General features: G+C 37.5%; 2 protein-coding genes across 3 annotated transcripts; both read left to right on the top strand.

Annotated features, from left to right (window-relative positions):
• The first annotated feature begins 991 nt into the window (after positions 1–991).
• On the top strand, positions 992–2,292 carry gpr25 (G protein-coupled receptor 25). The gene has a single exon (XM_062442928.1). It carries the CDS (start codon positions 992–994, stop codon positions 2,159–2,161), a length of 1,170 nt encoding a protein of 389 aa, XP_062298912.1. The 3' UTR covers positions 2,162–2,292.
• Positions 2,293–8,675: 6,383 nt separating this feature from the next.
• inavab (innate immunity activator b) lies at positions 8,676–25,493 on the top strand. 2 transcript variants are annotated; one of them, XM_062416182.1, is made up of 10 exons: positions 8,676–8,925; positions 15,876–15,991; positions 19,678–19,811; positions 21,286–21,408; positions 21,499–21,730; positions 21,917–21,970; positions 22,160–22,466; positions 23,242–23,394; positions 23,627–24,338; positions 25,168–25,493. In XM_062416182.1, exons 2-10 carry the CDS (start codon positions 15,937–15,939, stop codon positions 25,258–25,260), a joined length of 1,863 nt encoding a protein of 620 aa, XP_062272166.1. In that variant the 5' UTR covers positions 8,676–8,925; positions 15,876–15,936; the 3' UTR covers positions 25,261–25,493. The 2 variants fall into 2 exon arrangements, with proteins under 2 accessions (XP_062272166.1, XP_062272167.1); XM_062416183.1 differs by lacking the exon at positions 8,676–8,925 and adding an exon at positions 13,556–13,668.
• The last annotated feature ends 1,359 nt before the right edge of the window (positions 25,494–26,852 follow it).

The following is a 26,852-nucleotide window of genomic DNA, read 5'->3' as shown; positions in this document are numbered from 1 at the left end:
AGGAAATGTTAATAAATTAATAGTTTATAAATGGAGTGGATCTGACAGCTGCACTAAAAATTAGATTTCATAACTCGGCCTCCTCCTGCCTGACTTGAACTAGAAACATGTTTTCACTAATGAGAGGGAAATTCTCAGTGAAGCAAACAATTTGTTTTGCAGAGGATTGGTGACATATGCTGCTCAACCAGTCAGCCTGAATTTAGGCAGGAAGGCACCACATGTAGAACAGAAGTAAATCATACCTGCCCCCTAGTGGTCACATACATTTAATACGCTCTGATAATAGAGACGACCCTCCTACAATGTGCAGCAACATTAAACAGGAATATGTACTATGCTTACTATGTTTAAAATGCAAATGTGATCATTCATGCGTGAGCGAATATCTACAGTGTGGCTGTATGCGCACGCACACACACACACACACACACACACACACACACACGCACCTGTCACTTTTGGGTTATTTACATAGACTTATATTTATTTCCTGGAGACTCACCTTAACCTTAATCACAACCACTAATGCAAAAATCTGCTTTTTACCAATTGAGGCTGTCGTTTTTTGTCACCAATTGCAAAAGCTGTCCTCAATTTACTGGTGTTAAGTCTGGTTAGAAGTTAAGTAGGACAAAAATATGTTTTTTGTCATGCATTTTCTTTATTTTTCCACATGCTGCCTATATTGCTTACACGTGAAGTGCAGTGACACTGATATATGAGTGAGCATCCACAGACATCTTTTGAGCAGTAATATGCATAGAGACTAGGTTTGCATTAAAATCCTCAACATTTTAATTGTATTAGTAGAGTACAATTCTATCAATTATCTGGTGTAAATATAATCATATAAATTTTAGTGTTACATAAATTCAAACAACAGGATATTGACAGGACAGTATCGCAAGCATCTCTCAAAGCAAAGAGGAAGAGCAGAAATAGGTCCTGTTTTTCTCTGTGGTTACCACGCATAATATCAAGTAGCGGCATGTTGACTCGGTATATAGATCAATCTCACCACTGCAATACAAAAGTTGTGCTGCAGATCTTTGCTCTCAGAATGGACTACACTTCTTATGATTATTACGATGAAAACTCTACTGACAATGGATTATTAAACATCTCTTTACGTGACTGCCCAGACCCACAACTTTTTGGCTCCAACATCTTTCTGCCCACAATATATTTCTTCATATTTTTCACAGGCTTTTTTGGGAACCTTTTTGTGATCTTAGTCGTGGGCAGCAAAGGGAGAAGAGGTGGGCGGCTTGTGGACACATTTATTATCAACCTAGCCTTCGCCGACCTCATCTTTGTCCTCACGCTGCCACTGTGGGCCATCTCTGCCAGCCAGAACAACTACTGGAAATTTGGGGACGAGCTGTGTAGGCTGAGCAGCTACATTATAGCTGTGAACCGCTTCTCCAACATCTTCTTTCTTACCTGCATGAGTGTTGATCGTTACCTTGCTGTGGTGAAACTGATGGATTCGAGATATCTCAGGAGCAGTAAGTGCATTCGTGCCACATGTGTTGCAGTCTGGCTCAGCTCCCTGGTTCTTGGCGTTCCATCCCTGAAGTACCGACGAGTGGTGGAGATCAATGATGCACCCTACTGTATGGAAGATAACGACTCATTTTCGTTTCTTGGCCTGAGCTTGATCATGGTGTTCCTCACCTTCATCTTTCCGGTGTTAATCATCTTGCTCTGCTACGGGACCATCATCATGCACCTGAACAAGCACTGTGTTACTGCTGCAAATCCTCGAGCTCAGGCCCGCCGCAGACATTCCCTCAAGATGGTCTTTTCCATTATAGTGGCCTTTGTGGTGTCCTGGCTCCCCTTCAACATCTTCAAAGTCATCATAATTGGTTCGCAGCTCTCAAATGCAAATCTGACTTGTGACACTGAGTCATGGCAACGAAACGGGCTCCTCATCTCATGCTGCCTGGCCTTCCTCAACAGCTGTGTAAATCCAGCTATCTACTTTTTCCTGGATCATCACTTCAGACAAAGGGTAAAGATCTTGTGCAAGATCCTCTTGGGAAAGCCAATGATGCTGAACACCCAAAACTCTTCAGCTTCATTCACCAACATTGGCACATCAGAGAGCCTTGGGACAACTGGTGGGAGAACTCTAGACAGAGAGAGACTCTAATTTATGAAAGTATTAAAGTTGTTTTATCATCTTTTCATATCTGTGATGTGTGACAAATTGTTAAAGTCATCCTGATAATGAGAGCCTTTAGATCAGAGTAATGTTCAAAATCTTTGAATAGATTAATTCATTTAAAAATTGATGGACATTTCTGAAGTTCTGAATACTTTGTTGTACATTGAACTACTGTAATTATTTAATTTCTAAATAAAAAGTTTTCAGTCAGAGGTTAAATAACACAAAAATATGTTTTTTGTCATGTATTTTCTTTATTTTTAATTGAACATGCTGTCTATATTGCTTACACATATAGTGCAGTGATACTGATATATGACTGAGTATCCAGTGATGTCTTTTGATCAGTAACATTCATAAAAACTAGGTTTGTATAAAATTTCAACATTTTAACAGCATTAGTAGAGTACCATTGTATCAATTTCCTGCTGTAAATCATCTTGACATTTATTCATCTTGCATATTTTTACTGTTTTTGTTGTTGTTGTTGTTTGTTTGTTTATTTTTTTAAATGTACATATTGGAGAAATTGTTTTTCATTGTTATAAATGTTATGATTTGTTGTGAATAATGTTTAAAGAAATGTATAAATTGTTTTGATAAGCTTGCAATTCTAAAATAAAAACTGGGAATGAAAACATTGTTTTGTGTTTACTACATAAATTCATCCTAAAATTCTAATTATGCTAAATATTACCTAATGAATATTAGATTTGAGTTGTTGCGCTCATTTAATAGGTGCAAGTGAACTTCTTGACTGAAATAAGCATTCGCTTCATTCAACAGTGCTGATACACAAAATACATCCACACTGTAAAAGCTAACATCCTGCTGCCAAGACGATCATCATTTAAGCAAAAACGTCCAATTATAATTCTAAGAAAAAGTCAAATAATTGGTCAAATTAATTAATAAATTCATGAACTCTAAACAATTTATGGAATTTCCTAATGCAATACCGCAATTTCCTAATGCAGTACTGCCTGTAGTGTTATGTAAAAGTGCCCAGTTATTAGATGTGCAATAATTGACAGTGTTATATTTCAGTGTTTATGCACAACTGCTCAATTGCCCATTAATGCAGTCACACCTAGCATTGGTGTGATAATGCAATAATGCACCCAAAAATAATATAAGCTTGGTTATTTAAGGGATATTATCTCTTTAAAATGTAAAGAGAATAAGATAATACAATAATGTCATGACTGAGGCCATGTATTGTGTTAATGTGACGTGTGAAAAAACTGCATGCAGCACATTGATGTGTTGATAAAAGTGAATACACACTGATTTGCAAAAAAGACATTTTGTGAAAATTACAAGCAAAACTGGCAAAACTTTCTGACAGTAAATGTCAGACTGCATGTGAGAAATGTGAGGTAATATCACACTGTCACGTGTGAGTGTGGCAAAAGAAAATACAAACATGAAGGTGAGAAAGAGGAACATAGCAACAGGAAACAACGAGTAACAGAGTGGAAGGGGTTAGAAAATTGTAATGTAATATCTGAAAGTGCTGTCTGTCAATTAGTTTTACCTGGAAAATTGTTCAACAAAAACTCCCAAGCTAAAACTTGCCTCTTACAGCGAAGTAAATAACTGCCTGCACAGATCTGACATCTGTGATGTCTGCTGTGAGGAGGACTACATATAAGACAGTTGTGCATTCACCAACTTTTTATAATCTCTTATTAGGAAGTTGTTTAGCAGTTTGAGCATGAACCTCCACAAGTAACTTCTCAGAAATCAAAGATATTCACATGAGTGTTACAAGGGGGAAGTTGGTAATTGAAAGTTGAAATGTTCATGGGTGCCCACCTATTTTTCAGTTTTGAATGTGATATGAATCATGTGGTTTCAGAATGGAGGAAACTAGTGCAGGTACCAAGCTCTGGGTACCCAGGGTCAGGAGTTTCCCAACCTATACTTCAAGAAGTAGTTGACCGTCTTTTCTTGCAACATTGGTTCAACAGTATGACAAATAAGCCCTAAGGGTAATACACAGCAGTTGTGTACATGAGGTTTTAGTGGTATGTCTTTTTTTTTTTTTTAAGAAACAGTGGTAGCGATATCAGAAGGTCTGCATCTGTTCAACCTTAGCAGCAAAATGAGTGAGCGAAAGACGATACGTCTGCAGCAGTTTTTCCATACTTTGTATTCTGATGTTTATTCTCGCAGATCAGATAACATTTTAAATTTGGTGCTTTTTTAAGTTACGTTTTTAAGAAATATTTTACCAGATTGTGTATCATGCTCATTAGAATAACATGTAAATGTCCCTGAACAGAGAGGTTCATAAGCTTCTCACACACATGTGCCCACACACACACACACCAGTGGCGGAAGAAATGCAATGCCAGCTGCTGGTGACTCTGAGGTTTAGTGTATTGCTAAAAGACACTTTGTCAATACACTGACCTGTTTTTGTTAATTTAACAGATTGGGGATGCTTCACAAAGATGAAATGATTATTACAGATTCATTTTTTTGTACAGCAAAATTGACAGGACTCAAAAGTTATGTGTCTTGGATTTTTCTTCAATGTTGATGTGAGAGTGATGTTAAAAGGGGATTAAAATATGCAAATTAAAGAAAGAATGACGTCAGTTGTTTTCAAATGTTTTAAGTGTTTCATATATATATATATATATATATATATATATATATATATATATATATATATATATATATATATACATATATATGTTTATCACATTAAGGCTTTTTAGATTACATTTCTGAGCTAGTAAGTTTACTTAACTTGCTTACTTGAAATAAAGCAGCTGTAAATCTAAAGTGACAGACTGATTTACTTCATAGATTTTATATGATATTTTCTGTGCACTTTAAATAACAACTGCAAACATTTTTTACTGTATGTAAACTTTACATGACATTATAAGATATGAAAGAAATCCGTAATAGCACTTTTAAATGTAAGGTTTGTCATCAATTACCCTCAACTCAACTTCCTTTTTTAAAATTACATATTGAATCCACTTTCTGTAATTTCTAAATAATTTGGAATCATTAATAATAATAAAACTTTCATTTGTAAAAGTCCATTTGAATTTCTAAATGAAAAGCTTAATTTTAAGGATAAATGCATTTCACAACTCAACAGTTATTCTGTCTGTCTGGCACCCACAGAGTGAAAGGTACGACCTCGGCGTCAGTCTTTTCCGCTGTCAGTTTCTGTTAATGGTGAAATGAAAAACTTGTGATGTTCCCACAGTACTGCTGCAGGTCCTCTATAGTTGTGAACCGCTCATTACTAGAGTGAGCTTGAGAACTAAATCAGTCATCAAGTGTGGATTACTTCAACTTGTAAACTGAGTATTATCAACTGTTCGGGGACAAAGTTCAAGACCGTTATTTGTTCCTGAGGGGTAACAGGAGCAAATGCTGCAGGAGCAAATGAAAAAAACAACAACAACATAGGCCACACACACATTAAGTTAAGAATATTCGTAAAAGAAAGAAAGAAAAAGTAGAAACAGGCATGGTTGTGGGTGCTGATGCTACCAGTACTTTACAGAGTTGAGCAATGAAATGGGTTTGGTTTTGTTGTCTGAAGTGTTGGGGGTGGGTACTGTCAGATGAAATAGAGTGTGCTTGTTTTTAACCGCTGCTTGTTGTTGAACTTTTCTGCAGAGTGTCAATAATTTTGCTGCTGCCCCTAAACTGAAACACTGTAAAATTACAAATGCCACAATTCAATTCAATTAAATCCAATAAATATGAACCTCAGGATTCAGCTAGATGTATCAACTTATTATCCATTTATATACCATATTGATGCTATATTGATATATTTACATCATAGTAGATTGGGCTTTTCTTGGATCTGTCCATGATTTTGAGCTTAATAATAATTAATTGTAAAAAATCATATTGTAGAGTTGGAACTGAGTGACAGTAAGTAGTGAACACTTCACCATCACAACTATCATATTCGTATTTTAGATATATACAGCATTTGAAAACACTGAAAGTCATACGAAATATTGTCAATATATTTGAATATTTGTCACTAAGCATTGCATACAGCTGCATTGAATTTGGAGGTATGTGAACACTGCACCACAGTATTTTTACTTCACTGTTTCTACCACAATGCAGGACATTCACAGCGAGGGTGTATGTCAACACTTCAACTCTCAGATCCTTTGGTGATTGGTTGTGGTTGCCTTGTTCCTTAAAACAGTACGCTGCATGTAACCCACTTTTTCTGTACAAAGGTATCTCACTGAGAAAGTAAGAACAAAAGCAGACTTGCTATCTGTTCCATTTGCTGGCGTTTATACAGAGGAGTTTCTCCCTTTTTGTTTCCTGCTCATTGTTAAAAACTCATTACTGTCTGGCTGTAACTTAATCCGCCTGCAGGATTTAACTGACAGTGACAAGAAAGAAGTTGATAGAAAAATGTCCTCATCTGGAAACAAATGTAATTTACATATGAACCATGAGTTCAATAATATGCATCATTTTTCCAAAGAACAGCTCTCCCCCCAGTGAAAAGTGGTATCAAAACATGTCAAAGGACCATGATTCAGAGTTATTCAAGACAACATGAACTAGCTGAAGAATAAAACCACTGAGACCTATGTGGTTGAATGTTATTGTTTTTGGCAAGAGACTCTTCAAGAAGGAGGTACTTCTAAAAAAACTGACTTTGTTTACCTTTAGATGAGGACTTGATCCGCAGTCAATCTGAAATGTAGAAGTTATTAGATATATATTGTCACATTGTGACAATATGTGATTTTAACTCAACAATTTCACAGTATATACAAATGTATATTGCAAATGTGCTGTTATTTCAATTAATTAAACTGAACCAGGGCATTCAATGTGTTTTACTTTTTGAAACTGAAATGAATGTACATGAATTCTGCTTTACACGAATGAAAGCATATTTTCTCACATCCTCAAATGTGGAAATATGATTTCATCAACTACAAATCATGTCATGGTGTGTCTAGTGTTAAAATAAAACTGATGATCAGTTTCATTACTTTTCATTTAACCACCTTTCATCATCATGACATATGTTTTGAAATGACGTCTCACTTAAAGAAGACTTAAAAGTGTCCATTTGGCTTCAGTGCAGCAGAAGTGAATAATTTAGCTTTAATAATGAATGTCATTAAGTTTGATGTACTGTAGGTCTATAGCACAGAATGGTGAATTACATGTATGATTATTATTGTTGCATGGCATAAATTCTGATATATGTAAGTTTTGCTTCTGGTGGCAAGACTACATTGTTGATTAACATTTTAATCAGTGACTAATCATATTATTTAGGCTCACAGGGAAGTCAAAGATAGTTACTGTTGCTCAATGAGGTTGAGACATCAACAGTGTAGACACTTAGGCAACACTTGATAGATAGATAGATAGATAGATAGATAGATAGATAGATAGATAGATAGATAGATAGATAGATAGATAGATAGATAGATAGATAGATAGATAGATGGAACGTATTACTACACTTACACAAAAGTTGTACTAATAAAACAAATATATGTATACATGTAATAGAAAATAATAAAATACTCAATGTGCAAAAAGTCTCAATAAAAATGTACTGCAGTATCTAAAAAATATCTAAAAGATACAACACCTAAAAAAAAGAAGGATACACAACACACAGTCTAAAATAAAACCGCAGACATTACCACACACCAAACAGTCTGTCTGCAGATGGCAGGAAAGGCTTCCTGTAGACTTCCTACATATTACAAGCATCTTTAGAAAATGGGCACAAATACTCACCTGATACTGTGTGTGAGTGTGTTGATCCCTGGGTGGCAGATCACGTGATTTACAGGATTAAAAGTCTAGTAACACACTACTGACATCTACTGGCTCTGGGGCTACTCCAATACATGCTGTCCTCTTCGGTCTAAACATGTATAACTTTGGCCATGTTGAGAAATGAGTAAGTGGTTTTGACGTCAAATTTAAAAAAAAAGAAAAAAGAACAGCGATCATTCTGATTAACCAGCATCATCTATGCCCGTAAACCGCCCACACAGTTACGGAGAAGTGGATGGTCTGTGAGACATTCATGTACCCATTTCAAGCTCGTACTTTACTCTTATAGAGATTAATATAACTGGACGCCCTTTTAAGTGCTACTAGAAGACAGTAATAGCACATTAACCCCTCGGAGGATTGCAAAAGATGTAAGTTATTGTTTTGTTTTAGCAATCAAGGTCTACATCACGATTCTGCCAAAAAAGATGACAACAGTCGCCAAAAACGTTCAATAAGACATGCACCTCAGTTAATTTAATAAATAGCCACATTGAGTTGACTACTTTCATTATTAAATAACTGAGTTTTTTTAAATTGACTTGATACACACCTCGTCTACAGATCAGGTGTCGGAGACGCGGTTGCCATGGTAAACACGTAATGTTTTTAGTTCGGCCGTGTTTTCGACAGCACCTGAAGGCAGCACGCTCTGCTTCACTTCTCTCGGTTTTAAGGAGTAACTTCTCCAGAAAAAGTTGCGTTTGAGTGTTTAACAATTGTTTTTATTGTTTGTGCTTCGCTATATTCCCTCGTTTAGACCTCAGATGCGTAACCTGAAGACTTTGTGTCATTTTCTAAAGTTATTTCGTCAATAAACAAACTAAACTTCCAGCTCAAATCTGGAGGAATGTGGAGCCAGTGGAGCGCAGATTGTATGGATGCAGATGAGCCACGATGCTAGCGGCTAACTGGCTACTGAGGTAAGAAGAGCAACAGAAAAAATTGCATTAAAGTTTTTGTTTAATTAACAGTGTATGCATTTTGGTAGTGGTTTATTTAGCCACTGCTACTGAACTTACAGTGCCCTTGAAGCTAAATAAGAGTCCAAGCGTTGCTTAAAGAGAAATGAACAACTCAGCCATTAAAACGAGTCTCCAAACTTTGTGAAACTCCTTTAAACTGGGGCCCAGCACCTTTATGAAGCTGGATGAGCGGGTGGATGAAAGGGATGAATAAATACTACTTCCCTCCAGGAAGATGTCTATAGCTGTCTCTTTAACTCACAAGTTGGACTTTTGGACTAACAGATGGGACTTTTATGGGGAGATTGTCAAACCTGTTTAACAAGCCTGTTTATTTATTGTGTGAATCTACTTGTATTGAAACAGATAATGTAGATAACAGGTGTGTATTTATTGTGCAATTATAGTCAGGTAGTAGTCGTTATAGATTTTCACAGTACTTTTAACTTTAACATGAAGGTAAACACTAAAACAGATTGTTTTCTTTCTTCCTATATTTAACATGGGCTTCATGGAAAGTCCCTGGCGTTTTTTTAAATTCATGTGACCAATCTGTGTAAAAGAGAACCAGCACCATGAACAACATCAAGATATATGAGACTGTGCTGGCCAGCAGAGAAGTAATGATCATGCAACATCCTCTTTTAACAGAAAGCAAGACAACGTATGTGAAAGGAACAATGAAGTCCAGGTTACAGACTAATCTGATGTGGTCTTGCATGCATTGACATTGAGTATTGTTACTTGATGGTGGTATTATAATAGTAACAACTTTCAATAGCAGGCACAGATCCTGTCCACAGGTGATATTTTTCATATATAATCTCTACAACGGTTTGCTTCAGTGCAATATTTACATTAGCTGGTTTGTGATGGCTGTCCATTGAAATATTTCCACAGTCTACACATTCCTGAATACTGACCTGAGGGCAAGAGGACAGAAGTGGCTTAACCTCTGAAACCTCTGTGACCTGCTGGTAGGACAGTCATTACTAAGTCATGCTGTGCAGCAAAACATTGTTCGAGTCCACAGAACTGTATTTTAATGTCTGCCAGAGATTTTAAAGTTTCCAAATCTATAAGGTACCATTTTGGAGGAATTAGCATAATATGATGCACAGGACATCTGAAATATTTCCATTTAATGGAATTTAGTGCAGCCATAAAAACAAAGACTCTTGAAATACAATAATATACAGATTATTAAAGCTGGAGGGGGATACTAGTGTAGGGATGTAGTATTTTTTAAATGACTCTAATTTGTGTTGACGTGTTTAAACTTGTCTTGACGCTCAGCCAAAATGCAGGGCTCTGTCACAGTTTAGAATAGGTCTTGATTTGCATAGTGGTGCACATACTTATAATTCAGTGATCCACATCAGACTCACCATTTCTTTACACATGCTAGTTTGAGATACTGTATTTATTTCTCATCTGCATTACACTTACTTAGAACCTTTAGGCAACACAAAGCTTAAAGCAGACTGCCGACAGAGTGATGGAAACCAGTCAAACAGTGGGAGGGAATCAGTAGCTTGCTTTGTTTTCCTTTTTAAAGCCTTTGGGGCTGTAGTATTTGATGATACCACTTTGATTTAAGCGTCATAAAAACAAAACAATTTTTTGCACCAGGTGGAAGAAACAAACTATTATATTAAATATTATATTGAGAGAGGAAAAGTGTAATTGTGACTAAACCTGCCCTCTAGCAGCTGATGTCTCTTCACACTGGCAGCGGTAGTCAAGCTGAACACTTATAAAAGGACTCAAGAATATGTAAAGAATTTGTTTTGCCAGCTGCTGTGTTTCCTACACAAAGCCGTCTCAGTCTCTCTGGGACTTCTGGTTTATATAAACCAACCATGACATCCACCAACTGGTTACTTCTTCACTGGACACATGTCTGTTGTACAGCAGTGTGAGAGGGAAGTTGTTTAACCAGGCTAACTTGTCTTATCAATAAGCATGTTGAACTTAAAACCTTTACCTGCACAGTTTCGGTAATTATGTTACTGATAGGGGAACTCTGTGTAAACTCATTTCCTTCAGCTTCAGCACTACTGAAGTTTTACACCATGAATCTGTGTCTAACTGGATTTTAAAACGTGTCTTTGATTATTTCCTTTTTCACAGCTAAAACACTCTTGGCATCAGTGTTGGCATTACCTCTGAACTTTAGTTTCCCATGATCAGAGGAGATTATTATTCATTTGCATGACTGCAGTTCACTTATATCTGATTTTAAGTTCACAAACGTCTTGGCATGCAGCCTGTTTACACAAAGTGCTGCTGCTTTACTCTGTTAACTGTATAAGCACTTGGACAGTGTTTTCCCTCCCTGCAGCCTTTTTTTCACAACCTCTTTGTTCTTTAAGTGATTCTGTCCATCATTTTAGTGAAGTTGTTGATAGAGTAGCTAATAAAATGATACCAATGAAAGGTTTTGTGGTGTGTCTGAAGAGTAGAGCTGAAACAAGTTGTATATAATACATTTGTCTAGGCCTTCAAGTAATGATTATTTTCATTACTGATTATTATGATTATTTTTATGAGTAATTGACTAATCTTTTAATAAAATATATTCAGTTTGATGAAATGTGAGACCAGGAAAAGCAATTTTGAGAACCTGAAACCATTAAATATTTGGCAAAAATGGTGAATCAGTTATTAAAATAGTTAATAGTTAATTTTCTGTTGATCGACTGATTGATCGACTAATCATGCAGATCTAGATTAGTTGATAAAAAGGAAAATAATTTGTAACAATTTTAAGTATCGATGAACTGCATCAGTGATCAAATGCCCTGTGGTTTTCCTACTTTTCTCTGTGGTACATCGTTGTAACCAGAATATTTTTGGATTTTGGACTGCTGATGGACAAAACAAGTTATTAAAGATGTTATCTTGGGCTCTGGCTTATTAATGGACAGTATTCCATTGTTGTTGTTTTTTACATTTTAGACTAAACAATAAAAAAAATAAAAAAAATTGTAGATTAATGAAAATAGTTTTTAGGGTCAGCCCTACTAGTTCACCAGAAACATGCAGCCCTTCAGTGGTTAAAGCATCCCATCATGCATTAGCCTCCAGTATGCCATGCTTGACTTCGGAACACACTTCGGAAAACCCTCTGATTATCAATATGTAGGCAATATGTAGACTAAAGACTGCAGATGATGTGATAATCTATGATAAGGCAATACCTACAGATAATATCTGCCTGCCAACATGTCTGTTTAGTTTCAGTCATTGCTTGTTTACCAAACACAAACAGCAAAATACAAGACATCAGATGTCTTATTTTAGTGAATGGACTATGTCTGATGGATTTCAAGATAATTGTCTACATGGTTGGTTTCTGTGAAACTTACCCAGTTGTGCTCACACTGTGAAAGCTAAATGTAGAAGTTACTGAACCGAATGATTTGCAGTTCATTGCTTTTGCCGGTGCCATGTCATTTGAGATCTGATTCTTGAGTGTCTGGGAATTGCTGGACCTTTTTCGGCGTGTCTGGGCACCAACATTCCTGGAAAGCCAAAATGAATATTGAGATGCAGAATGAATGTGAGCCATGCAGTAACAGAGCAGGTGCTGCCTTTGAGTGTCTGTAAATCATGCAGACTATCCCACAACCATGTGTTTCCGTCTTCTTAGCGGGGACAAAAAACGACAGGGCCTTTTTATTGGTGGTCTGGAAGTAGGAAGAGGAATGGTGAAGTTTCAGATGCTCTAGAAATGAATATCTAAGCTATTTGTAAGTTCATAATGGATTATTCATTTTTACTGTTCCTTTGAACTAGGAGATGGTGATAGATATGCACGGACCAGATATTTGATCTTTAAACATGCAGAGCTGAGCTGTCACAGTAGTTAGCAATGATTTATTGTTGTCATTGCGAGAGAGTCGTGATGTAGCTTAGAGAAACTGTCACACGAGCCTTGGGGTCGAGTTAAACAATAACTTAACTCCTAAAATGTATTAACGAACATAATTTGTATCTATTGTCCCTCTGTCTATCCATCCAGTCAAGGCAGATGTCCGCCCATCTACAGCCCGGTTTTGCATGTGGATTTTTCCCATTCTAAGGGGAGTTTTTCCTTGCTGCTGTCGCCAAGTTCTCGCTCCTGGGGGAATGTTGGATCTCAGTAAAATAAAGAGTACAGTCTGGATCTGCTCTATGTGAAAAGTGCCTTCAGATAACTTCTGTTGTGATTAGGTGCTATATAGCCTAAATAAAACTACTATAATTTATATGATACTAGAGTTTTTTTACACATAGCCTACTGTATATTGTCTTGGGCCTCAAAACTTGGTTGTACTGTATCAATTGTGCTTTTCTAGTAGGACAAAGGGTCCAGTGAGGTTGCCACCACCCATCTTATTAAGCCGCTGATAAGAGTGTGAAGTTAAAGGTAATTTCTCAGTATCCTGGTCATTGTTGTTGACACAGTTTCAGACTCAGAGGGGAGAGCGGAGTTATATGATACTGACTCAAGTGCTCAGCCCTCTCTCTGTTTGTAGCCACTCCTCTTCAGCAGGCAGCAGCTTTCTTAGTGGGCGAGTCTCTCATTCCTATCCTGACTCTACACGGCTTGGCTTTTGTGCATTTTTGTCCACTCAAGTTGTGAAATCTAACTGGACAATTTTCACTCTTTGGATTTTAACAGTTTTTGTGTTGTTGTTTTTTTTAAATCATAAAGTAAGTACATTTTTCATATGTTGTTCAGTCATCAGTCTTTCTTATATGTCTCTTCTAGTGTCTTCTAAGTGATATCATTTTGTGTGGACTGTCTGTCATTGTGTTATTTGTATTTTTGAGTTACTATAATACACAAAAAGTCAGTGTTGGTGTGATTGTTTGGAAAAATTTGGAAATTATAACACAACAGACGTCCGACTAAACATTCAGAAAATGTTATGCTCACTGCTTGGCTTATCAAGAGTTCATATTGAATATTTTGATGGTTAGACACTACGGTGCATCAAAGTACTTCAGTAGTTTTGGTTCCTTTCCTTTAAAACACGACCCCATCCATGTGCAGGATTGACCGGCTGCAGGTTTTTCAGGGGATTTCAGTGAGTAGCGTACTTGAGTGGAGAACTGAAAACACTCAGAGATGTATGATTGACAGCTTCTAAGGCACAGCATGTGTTACTGGGAATGGTTGTATGAGTCAACATTCTTGATTATTGGTGTTATCAAATTGATCAGCAAATTGATGTTTATACTATGGCGGCAACAAATGATTATTGATTAATCTGCTGATTATTTACTCAATTTGTCGATTTAATAATTTGGTCTGTGAAATGTTAAGAAATAGGGGAAAATGGCATTCAAATTGCTTATTTTGTCTGACTAACAATCTAAAATGTCAAGATATTCAGGTGCGCAGGTGGTCGAGTGATTATAGCGCATGCCACATACACAGCCGACCCCGGTTCGAATCCCGGCCGGAGGTCCTTTGCTGCATGTCACACCCCCCTCTCTGCCATGTTTCCTGTCTGTCTACTGCGCAATAAAGGTGTCTATGCCGAAAAAATCTTTAAAAAAAAAAGTCAAGATATTCAAATATCTGTCACATATAAAAAAAAAAAAAGAAAAAAGGCAAATCTTCACATTTGAGAAACTTGAACCATCAAAAATGACAATGAAACAACAAAATTAACTATGTAAATGTAATAATTTTACTCCCTGCCAAATACAATGGAGTAAAGTATTTTTTAGGTATCAATAATAACAGCTTTATGCAGAAAGTAGTAGTAGATACAAAACATAGGTTGAGCGAACATTTCTGCAAAATGTAGCTGACATTCAGTTTTCAACAGTGCTTCAATATTTTGTTATTGAAGTGTGCTACACTTAAACTGTTCCTAAATTGTTGCAAACAGCAGCCAGTTATCTGTGATTCGGAGGCGTGAATGGTCACTCAGAGTCATATGAGCTGTGTGGAGGATGGGTCATGTTCAGGTCATTTTCAGGGTTGATAATGGGATTCATTCTGTGTATTCCCGAATGTGACCATGTGGCTGGACCAACAGGTAGAAACACCTTAAAGCATGTTGCAGCTCATGAGCTCGCCTCATCAAGCTGTTCTTCTAAACAATGAGTTCTGCTACTACTAGCTGGGACAGACCTCCCCCATGTAAAGGAATGCAACCACCGTCGCATTCCTGCATTCAGTTTAGTTAATCATCTAACTGGCAGTGTCATAGTTTTGATTTCACACCAGCTGAATTTATGGCTCATAGTTGGAATAAAATAATGGCGACGACATGACATCAGAGACTAACAAACAAGTAGTCACAGGAACCTCCCTAGACAATGATTACACCTGACTACAGGGTCAGGGAGGCAAATCACACATGAATCATTCAAGGAGCAGGTCACACGATTAAGTAATCCGCAGTCTTCGGAAAGCTTGTGTTAATGCTGTTTGTATGGAGACTATGGATTCTGACTCATTCAGCCATGCAACTACTCATCCACAGTGGGGTCTAAAAGTCTTTGCTGTTCTCATAAATGGGACTTTCCCATTTGCTTGAATGGGAAAGTGGTCTCAGTCTTTTGGACCCCACTGTATTTCTTTGTAAATCCTGCTTATGATCCTATAAACAGTGTGCTGCTCTCTGGACTAGAGTGTTTGAATCAGTTTTGTTTGTTCTTTTGAAAATGTGCTGACATAAGACAAGTCAGTTGTGAAATTACAGTAAAACAATGTGCAATGTTTAATATTGTTAACTCAATGAAATCTTTGGGAAAACTTTTCCTTGATGAAGTTTGACACATTTGTTTGATATCATAATGAAACAGAATATCCTTTACTTTTGTGACATTCAGGTTTATGTAGACTTGAAAAAAGTTTGAAAATAATGATGGTTCCCTAATACTGAAATCATACTTTACAGGACACAGTGAGTGTCGACATTATTTGAAGAACAGCAACGGGAACTTGATGTGCTGATCTCTATGGAGGGCAACGGAGAGATCAGTGATAGCGACAGCGGGATCATCCTTCATTCAGGTAAAACATTTTTCTGTTTCACTTTCAGGCATTTTAGAAATAAAACAACTTAACATCTCAATCATAACTGGTATTCTGTTGAGTAATGGTAAAAGGTTAAATGGACCGCATTTTTATAGCACCTTTCTAGTCTAATTGACCAATCAAAGTGTTTTACAATACATACTAACATTCACACACACATTCATACACAGATGGCGGAGGCTGCCATACAAGGTGCTACCCAAGGTGTCATCAGGAGTGATATAGCGCTTCCTATTCAAAGCGTCTCACAATGTTTCTATGCTCACCCATTCACTAACACACACACACATTTGGGTTCAGTGTCTTGCCCAAGAACACTTCAACATGCGGACTGGAGGAGTTGGGGATTGAACCCCTGACCATCCGATTAGTGGACGACCCACTCCACCTCCTAAGCCACAGGCGCCGTGATGGAGTGCACATTCACATTTTTCAGGCCCTGAAATAGTTGCTAATGTAATATTGTAACATAATAGTCGGATTTGATCGTGAAGACTCGCTTCACTGCAGCAGTGTGGTGCTTGGCTGCATTAAGTTGTGATTGTTGGAGTTCTACATTGGTGATAATGACCTGAAATTAGGAGAAAACTGGACTGAATGTGGCTGGTTGCCTAAATGTGTCTGAGGAACGCTGGGCTGCTTTACTAAATTACTTGGGTTAATGTCAAAATAGAAATGTGGGACTGACTTATTTTAGAAGTTTAAACAATTTTTTGTGAAAATATTCTTTTACTATTCAGAGTTTGAATTAAAATGGATATATATTTGTGAGTCTTACAGCCTTGATTTTAAGCACAAATTCATTAAAACAAACATCAACCTCATTTAGCCTTTTAGTAGACCTTTGCTAGAGGCTCAAATTATTGTTGAAACTAAGCACACACTTAGTCCAACCCAACTTGTGGTAATCTTATCGCAGCACCTGCTTTCTAGATAACCTTGAACAGAAGACAAAGAACACCATTAAGTTTGGTCAAAACATATATGTAAAGATATTAGTAATGTGTATGACTTAGTAAGTGACTATGGGCCCTTGTGGGAATAAAATGTCAGAATGTTTAACACTCAACACGCATCATGTGACAGAGATGTTATTCTTTCCTCTTAATAGTCAACATCTTCACTATTTGAACCTTGAATATCCTCAACTGTCTGCTAATTTTGTACCTGAGTTGTTAAATTCAGACCCAGTTCATAACATAAATCTTCTGACACAGTTCACCTCTTTTACTTCAGAACTATTATTGAATCAGTCATGCTTGTGCTGCAGCTACTGTTTAGCAAAATGACATCCTTTCAGAGGATAACACAATCATAGAAGATTACAGTTAATTACTGCTGCTATAATTCTCTTTGCTTTGAGTTATGTTCTCAATAAAATATGTACATTTTTAAATCTACCCTGCTGCCCGACCCACATTTGATTTGTTTTTATATATCTACTGAAAACAAGTTGTCATGTGAAAACTCTTTGTGGTCCATTTTGACTTGTTGCCAGATTAGTCGCCATGTCCTGCACAACACAGAGAATATGCAAAAGTGATTAATGTGAGCAATGTGATTTGGGTTTGCTTTCAAATGTCCAAACACATGGTAAAAGGACAATAAGTTATCTGGAATTAAGATCTAGTATTTCAATTCTGTTCTATTTTGTTTTTGTTTTCTTTGAACATATGTAAGTAAAATAATGGTGATAGTTTAAGATAAAGCTTTTTCTATTTTTCCCCCCAAAAAAGCAGATTTCGTGGTTTTTTCTGTGATAGTAAATGAATATCTTGTGGTTTTGGACTTTTAGGCAGACGAAACAAGCAGTTTGAATCTGTTAATGTGACCTTTTTTCTGATATTTTATATGAATTAAACAAAAATAATAGTTAATATCAGTCTCAACATTTTGCTCTTTGTGTTTTGTAAGCCAATTAGTATTTCAGAGCCAGTCAGTCCACTTCGTTAAAGGTCGCCTGCTTCTTCAGTCCCATATGGTAGCAGCCTCATAGCACCAGCACCCAACCTTGTTTTTGCTACGCCCTGTAGTGTCTACTGATTAGTTCTGGCCTTTTCTGACATTCCTTGTGTCTTAATTGAGCCACATGATGTCTGCTCCATACAATGAAAAAGTGTCCATCTACAAAGAATAGGACCATTGTCACTGTAGTAAGAGGAATTCTCTGCCCTATTGTGGTGCTGTCACACTTCTTTCCTGTTGCACCTCCGATGTTTGTCAGTATCTGCAGGGATTCTGTTAATAATCTCTGAAGGTATGTGCTACTCAATGCATTTTGCCTGAAGCCACTCCCACAGCCCTGAGATTAATCTTCAAGTCATTAGTCACCAAGGCCACAGACAGCACCAGTCCTACACTCAGACATTGTTTATAGTTACAAAGATCCTCATACTTACTTTGCAGTTTCAGTGTCACTATTGAAAACAACAATAACAACTAGAGGTATGTTTTCTGTTCAGTTGAACCATTATGCTGTCTGTTGTGGCCTCAGGACTTACAGCAGTATAATGAAGCATAATATAATAAAGTCTGTGGTGCCACAATATGCGTGTACAATGAAAAATATAACTGTTGGCAAATGGCAAAGTAAAGAAAATCATCAGCTTCAGGGATGTGTATAATTTGGGATATTGTTTTTTTTTTCCACCTCAGTGAATGTATACATCAATTGAACTGTTTAGTCGTTAATTTGGACTCAATGATTGATATATGGATTAATGCAGTTGTGGCAACATGAGTTAAAAGACTTAAAATATTCCTTGTGGTTTTTAAATTACATATTTGTTTGTTCACATACATTATGCACATATATATGAGTTTCCAGTTAATGTCAGTAGAGCTGTAATGATTAGCCAATTTATTGGTTTTAGATGATAAAATTAAATTACTAAATTAACATGTTTGGGTTTTAAGACATCACCGTAGGCTCTGAGAAAGTGGAATGGGCTTTTTTCTTATTCGCTGACATTTTATAAACGATTAATCAAGAAAATGATCAGTAGATAAATCAATTATAAAGATAATAGCTGCATCCTGAAACAGAAGAAATGTCTTTCATTATAATGCATTGAAACACCATTAGTCACAACCTCCAAAAGGAGCACAGAGGATCAACATGTCTATGTCAACAAAAACTGAAGACAATAAGCTTCATAAAGGTGCATTTATTGCACACCCACTGTATCGGATTACGTAACATTCAGCTAGGTACACCAAATAATCTGGCAGCTCAGTGTATGTGTAGAGTATGTAATACTGTATATGCTTCTGGTCAAAAGACTGGCTGGATTCATTGATTAGTAGACAGACAGAAATTTAATCAATGATGGTTTCAGCTTCTCCGGTGTGAAGATCGTCATCTGTTTTTCTCTGTATTTTATCATTGTAAATAAAGAGACTATAGATCAGGCTAAATTAGGTCATCATTAGGTTTCTCTTTGGGCTTGTGATACTTTAGGCACTTTTCATATTTGTAGATGTTAATTACAAATCTATATCTATACTTTGCTTTTGCTCATCTTTTATCTTAACTTAGTCATTTCTCATTTAAATTTCCACTTTAAGCACTTCTGGTCTTGTGTGTTGAGTACTGAATAAAGACATTTGTAACTGTCACATTTCAGTCACATTATCTCTTCTTTTGTCATTGCATGACTCAGGCTCTGACAGCCCAACATCACACACGAAGGATGTGAACACACACACGCGAGCCATGAAGCTCAAGCACCAGGCGCTCCAGGACCGGCTAGAGATCTGCATACTGGAGCTGAAGAAACTCTGCATCCGAGAAGCTGTGAGTAATTGTAATCTACAAATGTACTGACAGACTCAAATCATAGCAATTTGCCTTGCATACATGTCACAGAGCAGTGGAGTTACATAATCACAGTGGTCTAATTTTATTCAAATCTTTGCTAAGCCTTTTATAAATGAACAAAAGGTGTGGTACTTTAGTGCAGGATGTTTGATGACACACTCTACCACAGGGTAACAATGTAACCTGCAAGAGGGGACATTTCAGAGACTTGTTCGGCCATGTCCATGCTAACTAAGATGAATTATGAGAAGTTTTCTGTCCACACTTGTGTTTTGGGATAGCTTCTAAATCTGCTGAGCATGAACAGAACATTTGAGTCAGCAGATTAATACCAGGTCATATAATAATTATAAGCTGCAGTTTTGTAACGCTTTTCTTACAAGACCGAAGATTTAAAAAAAAAAAACAAACTAGTGACTTTGTATGCACAGAAGACCTTGATAGAGACAAACATGTTTCATTTCTACGGTTCACATCAGACAGGGAGTCACTGATAGGAAACAAAAGGTCTTTTGATCCATCCTCCTCTCATATGTGACATCATTGTTTTGGCTCTTTCCACTATCAACAGCACAAATATTTCCCTTTTCATTTCAGGTACAATTAATAGACCGCGTATTGTGGTTGCAATTAGGTTTTGTTTATGTTTTTATATGTAAATGTTCCATAACAACCTGAGTTTCAGTGCAAAACGAGACTTCACTGCCTTAATTTTCAGTCTTTCCTGCGTCTTATTCTCTCTGTCACTGGGAATTATCGAATAAAGCATAAAAAGTGCCACATAGTCAGTCATTGTGAAACTGGACACATACTCAGGTTTGGCTGTCTCTGCCATGTGTGGGTGCTCCAGGATAAAATCCCAGGACTGATCATTCTTTGCTGTTGACACTCGGGCTGGGTACTCCTGTTGGGACATGCTCAGGTGAACTATTGAGAGACATGATGCCTCTCCCTTCTCTCTGTGACAAAAGCACAAATAAGCTCATTTGCCACACTCATGTTCTAGTGCGTCTGTAAAGGTGGCTGGCTGGGAATGACTCAAAGAAACAGTTTTTATGACTGGTCTCTGATGATAGCAGTATTCATGCGTTGTCATGCTCTAGGTTTAGTTTGGACACAGATACTCGATGCATTCAGAAACTGAGAACTAAAGAATGTGTTGTGAAAGGAAATCTCAGCAAAAGTTGAATTGTGCAACAGACTCCCTGAACCTATATGTCTCAACATGTAAGGAGAAGAGAACATGATACTTGTGCATCATTTCAAAATGCCATGGACACGGCTGAATTAACTCTCTGAAGAGTTGAAATTAGCTTTATTTGAACTAAACTCCAGGATTTATTAGTGCTTGAAACAATGTCTTTGTATTTAACATTTCACCAAATTTGTCTTCAGATTTATATGTCTCCTTGTGAACAGTTTTTGATTTGTGATATTATGTGTGCTTCAGGAGTTGACAGGCCAGCTGCCAAAAGTTTATCCTCTAATGCCTGGAGAGAAGCCACCACAGATTCGAAGACGCATCGGAGCTGCTTTTAAACTGGATGAACAAAGCATCCCTCAAGGAGCAGAGGTACAGGAGAAGTAGCATTTGACCGAATGTGAGACTGTCATTTTTTAAAACAATACATAAACCTCTATCCCTCTTTCATACCCTTTACAGGAATCCGAGCTGAATTTAGTAGATGCTGAGTTAGCACTGCAGATGAAAATATACGAGGCAGCACGTAAGCTCTGCGAAGAGGACCACCTGAGCAAGGCTGTTAGAAGAAGCCGTGTGCAGCAGTGCAAACGAGAAGAGAAGAAAGTCAAACAGCTACAAGAGACAGCCTTTCACCTGCGACTGGAGCACGGTCGATCATCACCACTTCCTGCTTTTAATATTGCACAACAAGGTGAGAGACACCCGGTCAGTTTACTAGAAGATAATTTGACATCAAATCCCTTTCATGATGATCCTTGCAGGGAATTAATTGATTTTCAATAGTTGACTATTTGTAGTGAATAATTTGTGACTAATCATAACTTTATGAAAATGAAATGATTGTTTGAAACCTCATATCTGAATTTTTGTTTTTCAGATCTGGGTACATCTGATGACAGCTCTCTGTCTGACTCAGTAGTTCAAGATGAAGGTAAGACTCTACGTGGCCCAAGTTCTCCCTGTAGGAAAGCTGTTTGTTTTCAAACTAGCCTAAGTGAGAGCAAGACAAATGCTCTTATTAAGAAATGCTCCTTCAAAAATTACACAAACTCTGTAGAGATGTATTGACACTAAATAACTTTCAGGTACCATACACTATATCGTTTATATTTTTCTCTAGAAGTGACAAGCCAGTCGTCACAGCCATCCTCTGGACTCCCTTATCCAGTAGAGACAGATCCTCCACAGCCACTCCTCATGTCATCTCTGTCCAGCGTAGATAGCTCCTACCTGTCTCCAAGTGTGGCTCCACAGCCGTCGCCACTGACACCGTGCCAGTCTCCCCATCCGAGCCTCAACTCTACGCTGAGTTTAAACTCAAGCCCTGCATATGATGCTCCTCCCATCCAGCATTCCCCGTGGACAGAAACGAGTCTTGACCAACCATACCAGAAGAGCAGGAAGTCACGTTCTTCCAGCAAGACCAGGTAACTTGGACCATCCATCCTGACTCATTTTCCTGTTACTCAGGTTTTAGTTTGGAAAAGAAAAGAATGGTTTGTAAGGCTTGGATTGTAGTAATCTGTGTTAAATGCAAATTGTTTTGGCTGCTAGCACCCACACCCACTCACAAGCTTGTGTGGGAAGTGGTTCTGGTTGGATTCTTTGGAAAAGACAGAAAAAATCAGATTGAAGCGATAAGTAGCGCCCAAAAATGTTGTTTTACACAGTAGCTGTGAAAAGACTATAGCAACTGATTTGTCAATTTTGGCTGCTTTGTATCCTTGTTCCTGTTTCTAGTTGTGATTATTGGTACTGAAAACAAACACGTACAATCTACCTGTATAATAGATCCTCCTCAATTTGCTAAGTCATTTCCAGTGCAAACCCTCTTAACCACTGTTGTTTCAGCCACAAAGTAGATGTTCGTGTTGTTTATGAATGTGAACACTGCCATCTACTTTTTAAGAAATGCTACAACAGTCAATGAATGGGTCGAGCTGAGACAGAACTATAAATCGTAGTAATTTATAGCACAGAGGTGTAATTCAGATTTTATTGTCCAGTAGGCAATTGCTATAATTAAGACTCCATGTTGTGATGATAATAAATACGGTCTAATTTCTTATTATTGGGATTTCTATTGTTTATGTCTGCTATCATGAAGAAAGCCTGCATTTTTTTCTTTCAATGTTTATTTTACTTTTTTCATTTTCAAATGTTTTCTATTAAACACATGAACAATATTTATGTGTGTTGCAGTCCATCCAAGACTGAACTGTTGCCACCGTTGGAAACTTGCTTGGCAGAGTCTGCTCTTCCGCTGCAGCTTTCCCATCTGAAACTGGGCCGCTCCCAATCCAGCAGTGCACCCTCCACACCAGAGATGCGTGTGCACAGACAGCTCTCCCTCAGGTAGCCACACCTTGGACATATCTGCAGTATTGTGTCACCAGCTGCATGCCTAGGTTAAGCCTGCAATTAACTGCCATCTCAGTGATACCATTTACCTTTATACATTCAATTCTTTTAGAAAATACAGATGTCTGTGAAATGTATATATTTAAAAGTTGAATTTGTGCAGTATCTTAGCTGAGCAGGCATGTTAAAATACTTGCTTTGTAACATTCTTGTCTGCTTTGCACAGGTTATCCAACCCTGACTCTTCATTTGGGCCAGAAAAGGAGCGCGGCCGCACTAGAGGTGTGAGGAGGCGACTGACAGAATATGCAATAACTTTACCAGAGACTCCTCCTCCTGCAGTGAATTATGGAAACTGTGCTACCTCTGAGGACAGCAACTCTGAACACTCATTTACATCTTACGCCAGCTCCCTGTGTCAGGAATTGCCTTGTGATTCGCCCAAACAGTATCAGCGTGCATTTGCTCACTCTAGCCCAGTTGGCAGCTATGGACCTCAAATCTTCCCACGCACTGGCTTTTATCACAATCCTCGGAACCAATCCAGCCCGAGTATTCACGAATCCTATTACAACGAGGAAATGGTTTACCCACCTGATATGGACATGACAAGGAGCTATTATGCCCAGCAGGCTCCCTGTCCTTCCAACAGATATGACTATTGGTATAAAGAGGCTGCTGTGCCCCCACAGAGAGTGCAGAGGCCCTTACCTCCTGATATTAGACTTTCCCCCTCACCAGCACAATGGGACCACCCACACTACCGCTCCAGTGGCCTCCCACGACAAGTGGTGAACGAACAGCTGAAGTCGTGGCACTGGCGCACTCAGATTAAAACACCCAGGGCTCGTTCTCTTGACAGGCAAGGAGCAGTCAGACTGAAAAACATGTCAGCTCGGGAGTCACCATGCTACCAAAGTCAGAAGTACCACGAACAGGTAAGCTGACAAAACTGTCTTTATCTACAGTGTGTCCAACAATCTGTCAGCCAAACTTACTGCAACAAAAAACTTAAGTAATCAAGGAAAATGAATTACAGGAAATCAGTTTTACTTGATGGATTTTTCTCATTGCATTTTTGCAAATTATCAGTCCAAAGTGATGTTTTTAATAGGTGGAAATAATTGCTTGTTACATGTTTAAGTTGCTGAAAGAGAATATAAATTACACTTTAAATTGCCTGTTTCAGGATACTTTCTGTCCAGGAAATGTGTTGTTTTTGTGATATTTTGGCTTTCCTTACCTGATACTTTTACTAGTTTTCACTCAGTATGAAATGGATTTTAACATTCATTTACTACAGCTGTTGGAGCACAGTTCAGACAAAAAACCCACAACTTCAGTTTATTTGGACATCTGAATACTTTTTCCAACTGTAATTCCACTTTTAAATGTAAGCATGTGTATAACAGATCATAGAGTAAATCCACCTGGGTGTAGCAGAATGTTTTGTTTTGTTTTGGGTTTTTTTAAATAATGGAAAACTGCTGAATCAACCAGTGAAAGTGAATTGTGTGTGGGTTATTGTACACCTGCATTAAGCATAAGTTGTAGAATTCACACCTTCAGTCCTGAACAGCCTGTCACAGCAGAATATGAAGACAGTAGATATACTGTCAGACTAAACACCAATACCACAACATCATTGTGACAGGGTGAATAAGCTGAAGATACATTGGCATGTTAGCAAATTAACTTCATCTCTTACATTTAAATTATTTTTACCACACATTTGAACCATGGTCGTCTATGATTTTTGTTATGCAGGTTATCCAAAGAAGGGCTCTCCAAAGAGCCGCTGGTGACACTCAGGGGCACTGGGTTGTGGAAGACGGCTCTCACTATATAAGCGAACTGTAAAGAAACGAAATGTGGACTCCAAACTGAAAATGTTGGCTCAGAGGCTGCCACCGGATTAAGCAGTCAGAGAACTGAGTTGGATTTCAGATTTTTTGTAATGAAAGTGTGTCATGTTGTGGGAGGATGGAAAAAATGGAACATCTTAGACTAAAATGCAATTTCAGAACAAAAACACCACAAACTACGGTCTCAGTAATCAACGTCTGTCTGACAATCACAAAAGCTAAAGAATATTTTAATTACCTTAAAATATTCTTTAGCTTTTGTGATTGTAAAGTTGATCACGGAGCTGCTGTAAGAGATTGGAATACATTACTGTAAAGTGCACCTGTTGTTTTTGTCCACTCTTTGTCCGCTGTTACAAATAAACAAATGAATTGAATGCTTGTTAAATGTGATGAGTTTAAAGGGGATAATGATCTGCATTACTGAATGCTGTTTTTGAGTTGTAAATGTGCATCTCGAGTCTGGCACCATAAATCAGCTTCCTGCATTTTGGGAGTTGGGGAATAAAGTGATTCTTTTCAACTAGCTGTATGAAGGAAAAAAATCAATTGTAAAATGATGTAAATGATAAACATAGCTTCTTTTTAAGACTTCATAGATTAAGTACATTTGTGTGTAACGTTGCATTGATTGAATCATTGAGTTAATGAACTTAAGCTGCTTCAATTTAGGATCCCAGTTAATCATGTACTTTTGGAGGTAGATTTGACTTTTTATACTCACGTGTGTCTGTGCCTCTTAACTTGAATTACTTACAAACCTAACTAATTGTAACTAGATATTAACTTACTCACATGAGATACTAAGTAGCACATTAAGACAAAAGTCTTGATGCTTGGCAGCTATTAATGTGTCAAATTGAAATTGAAATGAGCTTTAACAGGGTCTGTCTTGGTGAACAAGAGTGTGTTTGAGACAGCAGATCATTACAAACTTAACCTTTTTTGTAAGCACCAATTCATATTAAATGCTGAAGTGAGCTGTATTTGAAATACTGCCAGTATGTGAATCACAAGCAAATGTCCACATCTCAATCAAACAAGCTTTTGATGGCTGATCATATGGGAATAAGAGCAAATTACTGTAAATTCAATTATAGTTACACACTGAGTAGTATTTATTTGTTAATTTATTATGATACCATTGGACCAAAATTTGGAGAAGTCAGACTTGAAATCAGTGAAGACATGGACTGAGTTTGTGAAAAGACTGTCTAATAACTGTATAAATATAAGACACCACAATCATGTTACTTTGTGTGAATTTTTTTTACTGCCTTTTTTTATTTATCTTTTTTCCATTACAGTAGTTGAAGTGGACCTAATGTGTAATGTTGCTATTAAAATATCTGAAAATGTTTTCCCTGTGGAAGTAAATAAAGAATAATGTTTGCATATTTTTGAGTTTCATTTATTCACGTCTGGTGAGTCATCATTCAAATGTCAATGGTGTTTGTGCTCCTTTTCCTTTGGCCTGGGCGTTTGTTGGCACATTATCAGCTTGTTGGTGCAGGGTACAGATAACTCCTAGCTTATACTCCAATGGGTCATGAGAGTCAGAGTAAGTATTGGTCTTTGTGTGTGAAT

Source organism: Scomber scombrus, chromosome 3, assembly GCF_963691925.1.
Source record: "Scomber scombrus chromosome 3, fScoSco1.1, whole genome shotgun sequence".
Classification (NCBI taxonomy): Eukaryota; Metazoa; Chordata; class Actinopteri; order Scombriformes; family Scombridae; genus Scomber; species Scomber scombrus.
This window is presented reverse-complemented; position numbering and strand designations above follow the sequence as displayed.

Excerpts from the sequence above, each read along its gene's own strand:
- gpr25 (XM_062442928.1), top strand. The coding sequence starts at position 992 with ATGTTGACTCGGTATATAGATCAATCTCACCACTGCAATACAAAAGTT.
- inavab (XM_062416182.1), top strand. The coding sequence starts at position 15,937 with ATGGAGGGCAACGGAGAGATCAGTGATAGCGACAGCGGGATCATCCTT. Across the intron at positions 21,971-22,159 it reads CTCAGTAGTTCAAGATGAAG|AAGTGACAAGCCAGTCGTCA; the intron begins GTAAGACTCTAC and ends ATTTTTCTCTAG. Across the intron at positions 22,467-23,241 it reads CGTTCTTCCAGCAAGACCAG|TCCATCCAAGACTGAACTGT; the intron begins GTAACTTGGACC and ends TGTGTGTTGCAG.